The sequence below is a fragment of the Lagopus leucura genome, unplaced genomic scaffold, assembly GCF_019238085.1.
Source record: "Lagopus leucura isolate 7727_CA_CO unplaced genomic scaffold, USGS_WTPT01 Super-Scaffold_100002, whole genome shotgun sequence".
NCBI lineage: Eukaryota > Metazoa > Chordata > Aves > Galliformes > Phasianidae > Lagopus > Lagopus leucura.
This window is the reverse complement of record NW_024962263.1, coordinates 69,783,864-69,797,804: the sequence shown is the minus strand read 5'-3', so window position 1 is coordinate 69,797,804 and position 13,941 is coordinate 69,783,864. Positions and strand designations below refer to the sequence as shown.

Sequence of the window (13,941 nt, the reverse complement as noted above, 5' to 3'; positions counted from 1 at the left end):
TATGGAACACAATTGTTGTGAGTACCTCCTTGGTCTTGGTTCAGCAACATATAAAATACTTAATAAATCCAGTTTTAAATGGACTTAAGGTAAGCAAAGCTTTTCTTTGTTTGCTAGACTGAGCTGCCAGCATGAAACAAAATGAGATCTTCTAGTTCTGCAAAAGCAAAGCAGTTCCTAAATTTGCATATTCTCCCAGGGTTTTCTTTTAGCTTTTTTTATCCTAACAATTATTTTCCCCACAGATTAAACAATGCAAAAATAAAGCTTGGTAGGCAATTTTAATAAAACTTTGTTCTCTGTTAAAACATGTAACAAAGCTTAACCTGCCTAATGTTCTGCTACAAGCACCTTGCTCTCAACATAGTATTCATCTGAAAGAAGTTATGCGTTGAGTAGAAGAGCCAGCCTTTCCAAGCTAGATTGCTGAGTACCTTCTGGGATCCTACCACTAGCATGTATATCTGCACAGATCCAGCAGGGTCCAAATTTAACTTCTAGAAGGCTGTGGTTTTCAGTAATTGAAACAAAATGTCTACCTTTCTAGTTAAGAGTGGAGATCTATTCAATGAAGAGTCCTATTCCTCCTAAACAGGAGGGAGAATGACTAAAAAGATGGATAGGACAAGGGGAATGGTTTTAATCTGAGACAGAGGAGGTTTAGGTTAGATACTAGGAGGAAGTTTTTCACACAGAGGGTGGTGACACACTGGAACAGGTTGCCCAAGGAGGCTGTGGATGCCCCATCCCTGGAGGCATTCAAAGCCAGGCTGGATGTGGCTCTGGGCAGCCTGGTCTGGTGGTTGGCGGCCCTGCACGTAGCAGGGGGTTGAATCTGGATGATCTTTGTGGTCCTTTTCAACCCAGGCCATTCTATGATTCTATTCAACACTTACTGTAGCACAGAATGGTAAGTGCTAGCTTGGATGAAGTTTGAGATTTAAGATTGTCTAGCTTTCGATACACACTTATGCCTTTTTATTTTGGTGATGTTTAAAATAAATGCTAAGGTACATTGTACTAGCTCTGCAGGTATATCTTGTAAACAGGTACCAGAGCATATCCTCTTCTGAGCATTCAAGCTGAGCAAGCTGTTTGATCCACAGACCAATTTCTGCCCTTGGCAATCTCTGTGATGTGCAGAGGTTTGCAGAAACAAATAACTGCATGCATTTTGGCCCTTTATGCATGGTACACATTTTAGTAGCTTAGAGACCATAAATACTAGGCCTCAGCGGGATACTGTCTTATTTCTCAAAAGAGGGATGTTCAGCATAAGTCTAGCATCTGAATTCTGATTTTGTAATTAATACAATTAACATTTCATGTTCAGCACAGTGCCAAGCATTACAAGATACATAAAGACTGACGATGACAGAGAAAGGCTGACCTGCTGAGTCACTGGTCGGGTAACCTTCCTCTTGTTTCCAATTAGCATTGCTTCTAATGACTGAAAAAGCAGAATAAGGAGGTAGGAGTGTATACTGTCACCTGTCTTCCTTGTAACAACAGTGGCAGTGAGAGTGATTCTGAGGTGAACAGTTTATCTTGACTCTCTTGTATCTTCCTATTTTATTTCCAAACGCTGTCTCTGCTGGTGCTGTTAATGCTGCTGGTCTTTACAGAAATGCCATCAGTTCTGTTTTTAAATCTTTCAATATATCGAGTCAAACTGCATCTCTGGATCTAACATGTAACTTGCAAGCAGTCAGCACAGCAGACTCCCTACATTTGGGTGGTGCCAGCTCAGGTGCTGGTAGTGAAACCAAATCCCCAGCATACAGAACGCAGCCCAGTCTGAAAAGATTGCTGACTGGCAGAAAACCTTAAGTGCAGCGCTACAGCTAAGGAACATCAGCTAAAGGAGAAAAAGCTGGTAGGCCAAGGATATCAATTAAAATATTTAATAAGGCCAAAGTCAGCTGAAGTCAGGCGTGCATATGCAGCACAAAATTTAGCTTAGAGGGGATTTTGATAATTTGCTGCTGACAGTAACATTTGTTGAAGACCATTTGTACAGTAAAGCTAATGAAAATAGCAACCTTTTCCCTTCTGAGATGCTTGACCTTTCCTTCGTGTTCTACTTCCTTACACCAGAGGGTCTTCCAAACAGTCTCCAATAAAAATAGAGTCCCTTTGCATCACTCACCATCACATGGAAGTTCTACTCTATCAGATCCATAAGACCAATTATATTGGGGGTTTTCTTTCAACATACATTCTGTTTGAAGGTTTTGTCATTCAGCTTCAGCTCTGAAATACTTCCTTAGCATTCTGGAACGCAACACCATTCCTGAATGCATGTTTCTCCTGGAGAAACAGGGGATGGAACAATGACCTCTCCTATGGGAACAGGCTTACATACGTCACTGGTTAGGTATCTGTTTTAGCAGCTGTGAGGGTATGTAAGGAGCTACATAGCTAAAGATGCCCTATTAATCACCATGCATGCTAACAACTGTGGATTTGTATTTTAAGTGTGCCAGACTTCAGAAGACTAAAACATTCTACTCCTGGTTAAAAATGCCTTTTTTTTTTTTTTTTTTCTCCTCCTTTCAGTAAATATGTTTAAAAATGGAGTTAGCAGAAGGCACCTACTTGGTTACTGTACATTGCAATCTGTGTATCTTTCACTGCCTGAAAAACTAACCTTTGCATTCAGTTACACCCAGCAAATTGGCAGTTAGGGTTCCACTCCTCTGAGTGCAGCTCGCTGCAGCAGCTCCATAACCTGGTTGTGCAGGCAGTCGGAGGGGTTACCTGCACGTGCAGGAGTTCTCAGAAGTAGGACTTCCCTTTCTGACTTTCTGCTTATGCTACCATTAAAATAAAACTAAAACCAGTCTACACTATATTCTTTATCCTATGTAACGCTGAAGGTTTCAGAGGTTTGAAGTTACAACCTGGAAAGACTCCTAATTGAAAACTGGATGGTTATACGTCTGTCAGAATCACCCCACAGTGCTGGCGATGTACGGAAGGCACTCTGTGGCAGGGAGGTACCAGGTCAGGTATTTCAAACACTTGAAGTCTTGGCAGCTTGACTTCAAAAACATACATAAAACCTCCTTTGATGCTTCTTATTCTGGTTCGTGGCTCCATCCATAAAAAGCTCTATTTTCCCAACGCAGCGAAATTAAAAAACTTTCATGTGGACAGAAGGGCCGGCCCAACAAGAGGATGTTCATACAGATGCAGCTTCTAGTCTTTGTTACTAGTTGTCTCTGAAACACATGGAAAAAAATAACAATTAATTTAGGGTAAAGCTTGATATTCAAAATGTCCTACAGGAATTCAAGGTGTAAGTTCCCTGAAGTATCACAGCACAAAGGGGCATCTGCTTTTCTCCACGATCTGTAAGGATGTTCTGTCTGGACGTGAAGCAGCCACACACAGCTACCGGCTGAGCTTCCTCTTCTCCCACCCCATTCAGGCACAGCCTTCTAGGCTTCATTCATGTGAAATCCAGAGAGCCACTCAAAACCCTTAGAGTGCGTTCCCTCGTTCAGAGCTGAACCTCAACTACCTTTAAAGCACTGTTTATTTTGTCCTGCAATCAGCTCATATCTTTTCAGTCATATCCTCTCAGAGCCAAAGGCTTGGAATGCTTTGATCTCACAGTGTTCCAATGTTTCCATCCCCTTCAGCAATCTTGCTTCCCTGCCCAGAACCTTTAGTTCTTCAATATCCTTTCAAGATGGAAGAACTGCTTCCTTACATAACAGCATCCCAGATGTAAATGGTCACTGTCCCATTCTTAGTGGTTTGTTTTTCATGCTCACAGCTGTTTGCTGAGCAGTCTGCACTCGCACGCTCCTATCTGAGATGTACTACAGAGAAACAAGTGGGGCTGCTCTTCCTGTGTGCCTTGAAATACTGTTGAGAAAATACTACCAAAGTAAGCAAATGCAGGAAGTGTTTCAATCAAGCTGCAATCGTCACATGATAAAATCTCTTGGTCTTCATTAGAATGTCACTGGGTTGTTTTTTTTTTTGAGAAATTATCTTTCTATACCAGCCCCAGAAGCTGGCTTGTTAAACCTCTTGCAAAACCTTTCAGATGGTCTTTCTAGTCCTGTCCAGCAACACATGCACCCTGCTGGAACACAGAAATTTGTTCTTCCCATTTACCTCCCATCAAACCAAACTCTGTGTCCTCCCAGCACATCAGGAAGGACAACGGGTGTAGAGAGACTCGCTGGCCTGTCACAGGGCTCTATGGTTTAAAGGCCAGAGCAAACACGTAGCAGTGCTAGGAGAGCAAAGACTTATCGAGGTGTGAGGGGTTCATTGGGAAGCCATGAAAGGCAGTGGTGTAAGGACCGCCTGAAGCTGAACCCCAGGAACACCCAATAACTCAGAGACATTAGGAGAACGGTTACATGTACAAGTCATTAGGAGAGAGGGCCCATGCTGCCCCCCCAGCCTTTTCTGCATCCTGGCAATGCCACTGGGCAATGACTGCCTTCTGGGGCACATAGACATCCACACAACTGCTGCCTTATATGGTGAACTCCCAGCGAGTGTAGGATCCTCAGTGAGTGCTGAGGAAGAAGAAATACTTGCAGAAAGAATGTGATGACAGAAAAGTGAATATAATTCCTAAGTCTGCAGGAGGGACAGTCCTAGTCCTCTTCCCTCGCATAATTCCCTTAGCTGCTGTTATGATTCTCCAAAGGCAATTCATTTGCCCTGTCATTTCTGCTTCTCCCCACGCGACTGTGTTTGCTGTGCAACATGCCTTCATCCCAGTGCTACACTGCTGATTTCAGCTGATAATGAAGAAAAGTGGGTTGTTCATCACAGAATAGAATCACACAGCAGTGTTAAGGCATTAACCTGTAAAAGTGAGTGTGGCAAATACTAACGAGCAGTTATGATTTTAACTTTGGATTCTATTTTCACAGACTGCATGTTGCAGTCCAGCACTCTCCTCAGACAAGGATAACTTATCATAGTATCACAGAATGGTCTGGGTTGGAATGTATTCTGTAAAGATAGTTTATGAAAAAAAGCAGAATCACACTTAGCAAAAAGCAACAGTATTTCTTAACGTGAATAAAAATATTTATGACTGTCTTGTCATAAACTGCAAAAAGCAGAAGCTGTATCCAGGGACAGGGACAAGAAGATGTGCACACTAGGGACAGCACAGCTTCTGCCTCCTGAGCAATAACCCATGCAGTCCTTCTCTCCTCTGTCAACATACCTATCTCTGTCGCTGCTGCGCCATCCACTTCTCCTGTTTCCTCTTCTTTTGTTTCAGGCCCTCCACTTACTATCTGACTGAGCAGCTCAGTTTCCACCTGTTCTCCCGTCTCACCTGGGAACGGTAATGATGGAGATCAAATTAGGATCCTCTGTAACAGCACTGCGTGCCCAGCTCCTTCCTGATTTTGCTTTGGCAGCCCTCCAGCTCCCCTCACAGGGGCACTGCACAGAGGTACAGGGCTCAGTGGGTCAGCAAGGAGCAACCAAGATACTCCCCATTGCTTTCTGTCATCCAGTCACATGCCCATAAAATCCCCCCCATGCTTTCACTAATTCCCCATGGCACTCTCTTGATTAAACATAGTAAGTACCAGCTCTGCTCAAACCACTTTTTTCCAAGTTTGGGGTTTTATTTTAGGTATGCAGAGTTTTATTTGCAATGGGAACAAAACAGTAATGTGCCGTCCAGCCTGCAGCAGGGAAGCTGCTACATAATTCATCTTTACTCACGCAGCTACTAAAGAAGAAAAGGAAACAAAACAAGTCCTAAGTATCTTATACACCAGGGTGTAAAAATGGAAAGGCAGTCACACACTTCATGGAGATAAAACACAAGTTAACATGCCATCATTCCACATTATTTCTAGTTTGATCAAATAAAAGCAAAACTCAATTTCTTGCCCTGCAAGCAGCATGAGTTGCTTGGTGGCCAAAGTCCTGCGACTGATGTCCAGGCAAACATTTAGCTCCAGGTGTCTGTGTTCAGGAGGTCCCACTGCATCGCTCAGGTGGTGCTGTGCTGCCTCCAGTGCTGCACCATGAGGCTTGGAAATGGTCATTAATGAAATTGGAGTTTTCAGCTGGGTGAAACTCCATTTTATACAAGTGGGCATCCCATCATTTACTTCTTACATAAAATGAGACCTTATTCCAAATGACAGATCTCCATTTTATGTAGAAGAAAACCTCAAAGCTCTTTTACAAAGAGACACAGTGGAAGACAAGTCAACGCTCATGCTCAGCTACTGGAATGCAGTCAAATTTATGCAGCCAGCTCGTGCACAGCAAAGCTCCACAGTTAAGAAGCAGGACATGCAATTGGGCTCCCCATAAATCAGTCCATCTGCATTTTGCGCTTCTTCAGGGTGGATGTGGAGTGAGGAAGTCTACAAATAACACATTTCTCTGCAGGGAAATACTTCTGGTGTGCTCCATCTGCTTATTCTCAGAAGAGCTGCTCCCGGAGGAAGTATCTAATTCCTTACTGGGCTGTTTTGTACCATTTAGGAGAAAGTTGATTTCTCCTGTGAAGTGTTCACCTTCTACAGACAGACATATGTTCTCAGGGCACCAACCCAAAGAGCACAGCCTGCAGCCTCAGGCCTACTTCCCAAGCTGGCAAGCCCCAGGGATCTTTGGGGAGCCCACTCCTGGGGTCCTCCACCTCTGTCTCCATTATGATTATTTGGTCACCAGGCCTCCAAAATGGTACATGCCAGGGGCACATCTAAGAGCTGCTTCTTCCTCTACAGCCTAGTCATCTACCCTCCAACTTCATGTGATTAGGGACAGTTGCTTTATGATTAATAAAGGTAACCATGTATTAGAGCTTTTGGTCTCGGCAGATAGGAAGCATTGTGACTGAGATGCACAGAAACACAGCCTCTAAATGAGGGGTATGGTTCTCACCAAGAACACAAAGGGTATGAAATGAAATAGCAGAGCTAACGACTGATTTATTACAGCTTGCATTTGTGAGCCTGAGGCTTCCCCAGCCACATCCTTATGTTCTCTGCATTGGACAGACCCCGTGGCCAAAATTCTGGCTCCAGAACTTCTCTAGTGACTCTCATTAAACTCAAAAGGACCCCCTGACAAGTCTCTGGAGACAGCATTTGGTCTCCTGAGTTTACAAAAGCACAAATATTACCCTCAATGAAGTGGTCCTCTTCAGCAATATGCACATTCTTGATGGTTTCCACCACAACGCTGTCAGTGCCTTCCACCAGCGCACTGTCACCTGCCGGTCGTGGTGCTGGTGGCCCACCACCGTCCCTCAGTGCTGGCGGTGAAATCCCACTGCTTTCCTCTCGCCACACAGATGGCAGCTCCGAGCTCTGCTCCGGCGCTACACGCGGCGGCTCAGTACCCTCCGGCTCCTCTCTCTCAGGGATCAAGTCAATCTTTGGCTCCAAGGCGGGAGTCACGGCTGTGGCCTCTTCCCCTGGCAGGTGGTCGCCCAATTTCAGCTCCTCAGAGGCCAGGCTCACACCCTCCACTGCATCCAGCTGTGTTTGGTCAGCTACGGTTTGGTAATCATCAGCAATCGGGGAGTTCTCCCCCGATGATGCTATCAGTCGTGGCAAAGGAAAGAAAGAGAAAACAGATAATTCAGTGGGCATTTCAGTTAGGTGAGATGGGCCCAGCTGGGCCTGCACCTCACAAGCACTGCCTGTCACAGCTCACACCTGGCTACCAACAGTACTCACACACTCACACGTAACCCAGACAGGCTGTGGACTCTCCTTCTCTGGAGATGCTCAAAACCCACCAGAACACCTACCTACAGTAGGGGTTGGACTAGGTGAGCACCAGAGGTTCCTTCTAACCCTTAGGACTCAGTGTTTCTGTGAAACACAATACAATTTTACATGAAAAGAGTTGACATTTCACCTTAAGGATCTGAAGCGTGCAGCAGTTTTGCCAGATGATGGGCTGCTGTTCCAGGAAGCAACCTTTCATGCCCAAAGCAAGCACAAGGTCAACATGCTGAGCATTAATCGCTGCCCCATGAACATCTGCTGGTGCCTACAGGTGGGCTACACAGAAAACTCTGGAAATACCCTTCTCACTCAAAGCGAGACCACGGCTATTTCTTAAAACAAACATCAGTGTTGGTTTTTTCTTTAATTTCTTTTTTGTTCCGTTGTTAAATACTAAACTACCACTGACATGACTTTGTACAGCAAGCCATTCAATGACAGGAATACTCACCTAAATAAAACTTCCTCTTCTTTCACATCTCGTCAACTTAATTGAAGCAACAGGCCTTCTTGACAGGCAAAACTTATGCACAAAGAAATGCCAAAATTGCTCTGACAGGTATTCAGTGATAAATGCCGAAGACTCAGAATGAGCTCTACCTACCTATCAGGTCAGTTTAATCACTTTCTAATTAAATTCAATTTGATGAGAACTTGAGCTTAACCTTCTCAAAAGGAATGTCAGGACTGAAAGACTGGGAGGTCATGCACAAAATTTGTTATGTAATAATCATGAGATCTGTCTGAATTGCATTTTCTGGGGAAATTATTACTATAGTGTCAAAGCTTGTGAGCAGAACTGCATGGCAATTTGTACACACATGGATCAGCAATGAAAATAAATGTAATACATCTCACTTTTGAATAGGCTGCTGCAATACTGCTGCTTTTTAGATAAACTCACAGCTCTTTTGAGGCACCCAAGCAAAGCAGCTCCCCAGCAAGCACCACCAAGTCAGTGTCTGCAAGCACAGGGAAGGGCAGCTGAACCGGGAAGGGGGCAGGACCAGGAGATACGAGGTGTACAGAAAGCAACTTGGACTATGGGACATGTAAAATCTTGTTTGTCCTGGGAACTGTAAAACCACCTGAGGAGAGGCTAAGCCCCCACCAAAAAAACATGACAAGGAGCCAGGCCTCATGCTGAGCAGTGGCCAGCAGACATCTCAGGTGCTTTGCTCTCTCAGCTGCCTCCTGAGCTCAGCAGAGGACCAGAGGAGACCATGGGGACACCCAGAGGAGGACCTCTTCAGCCCACTCAGCTCCTGTGGTGACAGTCAAAGTGGGGCAGGCACCGAGCTGCTTTGTGGTCCTAGTCCTCCTCACAGTGCCTCACTGGCACTGTAATTAATCTGTGTGCCAGCTGGATGTCAGCAAGGCTTAGAGCCACGTGGTGAAACCCCAGGTCTTCAATGCATCAGTTATAAGGTATTGCCACGAGCTGTATTATGGCTTGCTTATAACATTGCATTGGGATTATACATGTTACAGCATGAGCAGGCAATAGCTAAATCTGTCAGCTTAACTTCTCTGTGTGATTTTTTCCACCTCATGATGCTTGAAAAACAAAATCTGACAATTCTAAGAATTTGAGGCCGTGACTTAAAGAAGACAGCACACCGGGTTGTAACACCCCTTAAAGGCCTGAGAAGCACACACACGCAGTGAAAGGCCACTTACACATAGATCTGCAGCTGTACAGAGGTGCAGTTACAGCACATCAACCATGTGAGACAGCCCACACTGCACCAATGTAGCAACAGAACAAGGGGAAATGGTTTTAAGCTGGAAGAGATTTAGACTAGATACTAGGAAGAAATTCTTTACTGTGAGGGTGGTGAGATGCTGGAACAGGTTGCCCAGCGAGATGGTGAATGTCCCTTCTCAGGAGGCACTCAAGGCCAGGCTGAAGGGGGCTGAGAGCAACCTGCTCGAGAAGGAGGTGTCCCTGCCTGTAGCAGGGAGTTGGAACTAGGTAATCTTACAGGTTCCTTCCAACCCAAACTGTTCTATGACTCTATGACTGATCCAAGGGGATCTGTGACTGTGTGTGTGTCCATCCACTGCACAAATTTCAGCAGCTTCTAGGGTTGAGTAACACTCAGTGAAAGTTACACACCTCCAAGAAGTCTCACTGCAGCCACAAAGCACACAGTGCGCTAATAGAACAGATTTGATTTTTTCCTGCATTGTTTTTTATCCCTTTAGACACTTCTCATGCCTTCACCTTGCTTAGCATCAGGTGAATGGGGAGCACTGAAAACCTAAAGGGCAGAAATAGTTGAGCATGAGCCACAAAAATGAGCATGTTATACAGAGCTTTGAATTGGTACTACCAGTAACAGCAACACAACTCTAAAAAATTAGTACTGGGATTCTGGATGAACACCAGGCCTCTAATTATATGAATTGGATTATAAAATCCTCTCATGCAACGAGACATTTGCACTGCTGGAAAGCCTTGAACCATTCCTCTGCTCTCAACTGAGATGCAAAGAATTCTCTAATACGGAAAAAACAAACCCTCCTGGTAATCTGTTCAATACCTTCATCCTCAAGAATGAAAATCACGTGGCAGCCAGCATTCCTACAATGCCTTATTGTTTCCTTTAGTTTATCGTCTATAATTTCTGATTTGGCCATCATTTACAATTTTTCTTTTCCCTGCCACAGACAATTTCAGCAAATCGCGCATTGAATTTAAGCAGACCATGGTTACAATGCTGTGACTTTTCTTTTTCCTTTTCAAAAGAGCCTCAAGACTCTGTGAGCTACAAATCCATAGAAGGAAATGATATTTTTTTTTTCTGTTAACAGCACACTTAGAGGCATCTATTTCAAATTCTCCTCTCCTATTCAACTCAGTTAGAAAACAACCAACACATCTGGCTGGTAAGAGCCCAACTGGCAGGTGACCACAACACAGGTAGGACACGAGGAGTATTCTGCCCATCTCTGCAGTGGGTCTGCTCCGTGCGCTGCCTTCATAGCAGCACATTCAGCCTCCCCTCACACAACCCACAGCACCTCAGCGATCACAACAAGCTGTAGCATTCCAGGACAAGAACTAAAGAATAAATTGCAGGTGGAAAACTTGGGTGCCGCAGCCGGAATATGGCAGCAGGGAGGTATTTAGAACTGCAGGATAGAGGAAAGAAATGCAGTAAGTTGAAAAGCGAGCAGGTTTTCCCATAGCATTGCTTCGGGATGCAGGTTTTGGAGAGCTCAAGGTTGTTACCTGCAAGTTGCTGTAAAAACGGTTCCCAAACTTTGTTGGGGAAAAAATAAAAAGGGGAAACACTGCATTCGCAAGATATTATGGAATCTTTGCAAGGCGTTACCTGAGAGGCTGCCGGCTCCCAGCAGTGTGCACTCCAAGGAGCCGAGAGCCCCTCAGGTTTTCCCCAGCCCCTACGGGGCACGGGGAGCACCCGGCACGGCCGCCCACCCACCCCCCGGCCCCGCTCACCCCTCGTCGGCGCCCCGCTGCTGCTGGGGGGCTCCTGGGGGCGGCTGCGGGCGCTGCTGGAGCAGCCCATGGCTCGGCAGCTCCGAGGGAAGGCAGCGGGCGGGGCCGGGGGCGGGAGGGCGAGGAGGGGCTGGGTTCCCGCTGTGCGATCTCTCGAGGGAGCACGAGAGGTTTTAACACGGGGGTGTCCGCTCTTTAGTTCTTCTGAAGTACAGGGAGGAGACCCCACAGCCCCGGGCAACCTGTGCCAGTGCTCCGGCACCGCACAGCACCGCAGTGCTGCCTGGTGCTCAGAAGGAGCCCCTGTGCCCACGGCCTCTTGTCCTGGCGCTGGATCCCACAGAACTGAACCTGAGACTGCAGTTACAGGAGTGAGAATCACAGCACAGCCCACATAGGAAGGGACCTCGAAAGATCATCAGGTTCAGACTTCGTGGGAAAAAGGAGTCTGGATGAGATTACCTGGCGCTCTGTTCAACTGTACCTTCAAATCCTCTTGTGATGGGCATCTGATCAAGTCCATGGGGTGGTTGTTCCAGTGATTCGTAGAATCATAGAATTATTAAAGTTGGAAAAGACCCCAAAGATCATCTAATCCAACCTCCAAACCATTTCCACCATGCCCACTCACCACGTCCCTCAGTGCCACCTCCACACAGTTCTTGGGCACCTTCAGGGACAGCAATTCCTCCATCTCCCTGGGCAGCCTATGCCCATCCCTTACCATCTTCCTGTGAATAATTTTTTCCTAATAACCAACATGAATCACCCCTGGTGCAACTTCAAGCTACTACCTCTAGTCCTATCACTGTTACCTGGGAGAAGAGGCCAAGCCCCGTCTCGCCACAGCCTTCTTTCAAGCTGTTGTAGAGGACAATAAGGTCTCCCCTGAGCCTCCTCTTCTCCAGACTGACCAATCCCAAGTCCTCAGTTGCTCACTCTAAGACTTGTGCTCCAGACCCCTCACAGCTTCTCTGTCTTTCTTTGGACATGCTTCAGGGCCTCCATGTCTTTCTCATAGCAAGAGGCCCAAAGCTGAACACAGCACTCAAGGTGCAGCCTCACCAGTGCCGAGGGACAGTCACCTCCCTGCTCCTACTGGCTGCACTATTTCTGATTCATTGCCCTCACAGCAACCTGATCTAGCTGTAGGTGTCCCTGTTCACTGCAGAGGAGTTGCACTAGATGACCTTTAAAAATTCCTTCCAACTCAAAGCAATTCTATGTTTCTATGATAAAAAATTCCTTTTGTAGTTACTGTTCACAAGAGCAGTTCAGTTCTGACTGCTGTCTGCACTTATGCACTTATCCTCCATCTCCATGTGTCTGTGTGCACACACATGGGGCAATGGCTCAGCCTGCCAACCCAAAGGCATTTCTTGGTGGCAGAGCCCTTTGGGGTCGGTAGCCACTTGTAACATCCTTGCCATCAGCCTTACGGGTAAAACAAAGCTAATAGGATTTTAATATTTGCATACAGGCAATTCAGCTGGAGTCCACAGAGCTTAGTATTTTTGTAGAGAAAGGATGAAAAATGTCATATACTTGCTTGCATAAGCAAGTCCAGTGTAAAGCGTCATTTCTTAGAGTAGGTGGCCAAGCCACCATAATAGACTCATTATGTATGGGCACTGAGAAAAAGAAAGATGGAAGCTACATTCTGCTCCTTTTCCTTCTTGAGAAGTTTTGTCCCTGCTTCTCTCCATTCCTCAACCAAAGGTAAGTGGTGTAGAACACACCTGCCATCCATCTTACTGAAACTGTGAAGAAATGAATTCCAGATTACCTGGGCCAGAGAGAGAGGACACGTGTGGGTGTGCATCAGAGTGCTTGCTGAGAGGGACAGGGCTGCTTCCGCACTTTGTGTTCTCTGAACAGACCCTGGGTAGAGCACAGAAACAGTCCTGGGATTAGGAATGGCTTGGACCGTTTGGCAGCAGCTCCTGAAATCACTAAAGGACAAGCTGGTGCTCTTTCTCCCTTTGTCCCAAGTAATGGGAAAGTTCCACTTTTTCAGCAGGAAGATGGGATGTGAGGGCCAGAGGCGGAGGCAGGCAAGACAGGGTTGCAGCTCAGCATCTGGCTCCTCTGGGATGAGGCAAACATGGTGAACCAGCTCTGGGATACATGGAGGCAGGAGCTCCAGTGACACAGCACTTGAGGGGATCTGTGCCACCGCCACTTACTGCCTCAGGCCTGGACAATACGTGCCCTCTGCAGATCAGCCAACACGAGCACATCTTGCTGCTCTGTGCCATAGTTTGGCTGGATAAGACCCTGAGCAACCTGATCTAGCTGAGGAGGCCCCTGTTTTGTGCAGGGGAGTTGGAGCAGACGGCCTCCAGAAGTCCCTTCCAACTCCCAGGATTCCATGATTGTACGATGGCAGGTGTGCTGCTCATTTTTGACTGGCATTACTCAAGACATCACTGTGCAAACAAGAAGTGGTGCACACCCCCAAGCAAGCCCCACAGAGGCAAGACAGGGCTGGGGCTGGTGCCAGATAGGCTCAATCTTCTGATTTCTACTTTATATACGGCACACAGCTATATTAGCATGCTTATCTGTTGGTCTAAGTGGCAGGGATGCGTACCTGCTAGTGAAATAGAAAGGCGGAGAGCTTTGGAAGTAGGAGTCTCAGGAATAGAGAGACAGAAATATGGAACAGAAAAGAATACAAGGTTCCTGGGTGTGGTGGGTGGTTGGAGAAGTTGAAGG

At 46.2% G+C, this 13,941-nt stretch overlaps 1 protein-coding gene across 1 annotated transcript; it reads right to left on the bottom strand.

Moving 5' to 3' along the window:
• Positions 1 to 812: 812 nt before the first annotated feature.
• On the bottom strand, positions 813 to 11,302 carry ERICH5 (glutamate rich 5). The gene is made up of 4 exons (XM_042869775.1): positions 11,224 to 11,302; positions 7,142 to 7,561; positions 5,210 to 5,323; positions 813 to 3,224 (listed from the first exon to the last, which is right to left on the bottom strand). The coding sequence occupies exons 1-4, from the start codon at positions 11,291 to 11,293 to the stop codon at positions 3,202 to 3,204; spliced, it is 627 nt and encodes a 208-aa protein (XP_042725709.1). The 5' UTR covers positions 11,294 to 11,302; the 3' UTR covers positions 813 to 3,201.
• Positions 11,303 to 13,941: the final 2,639 nt, after the last annotated feature.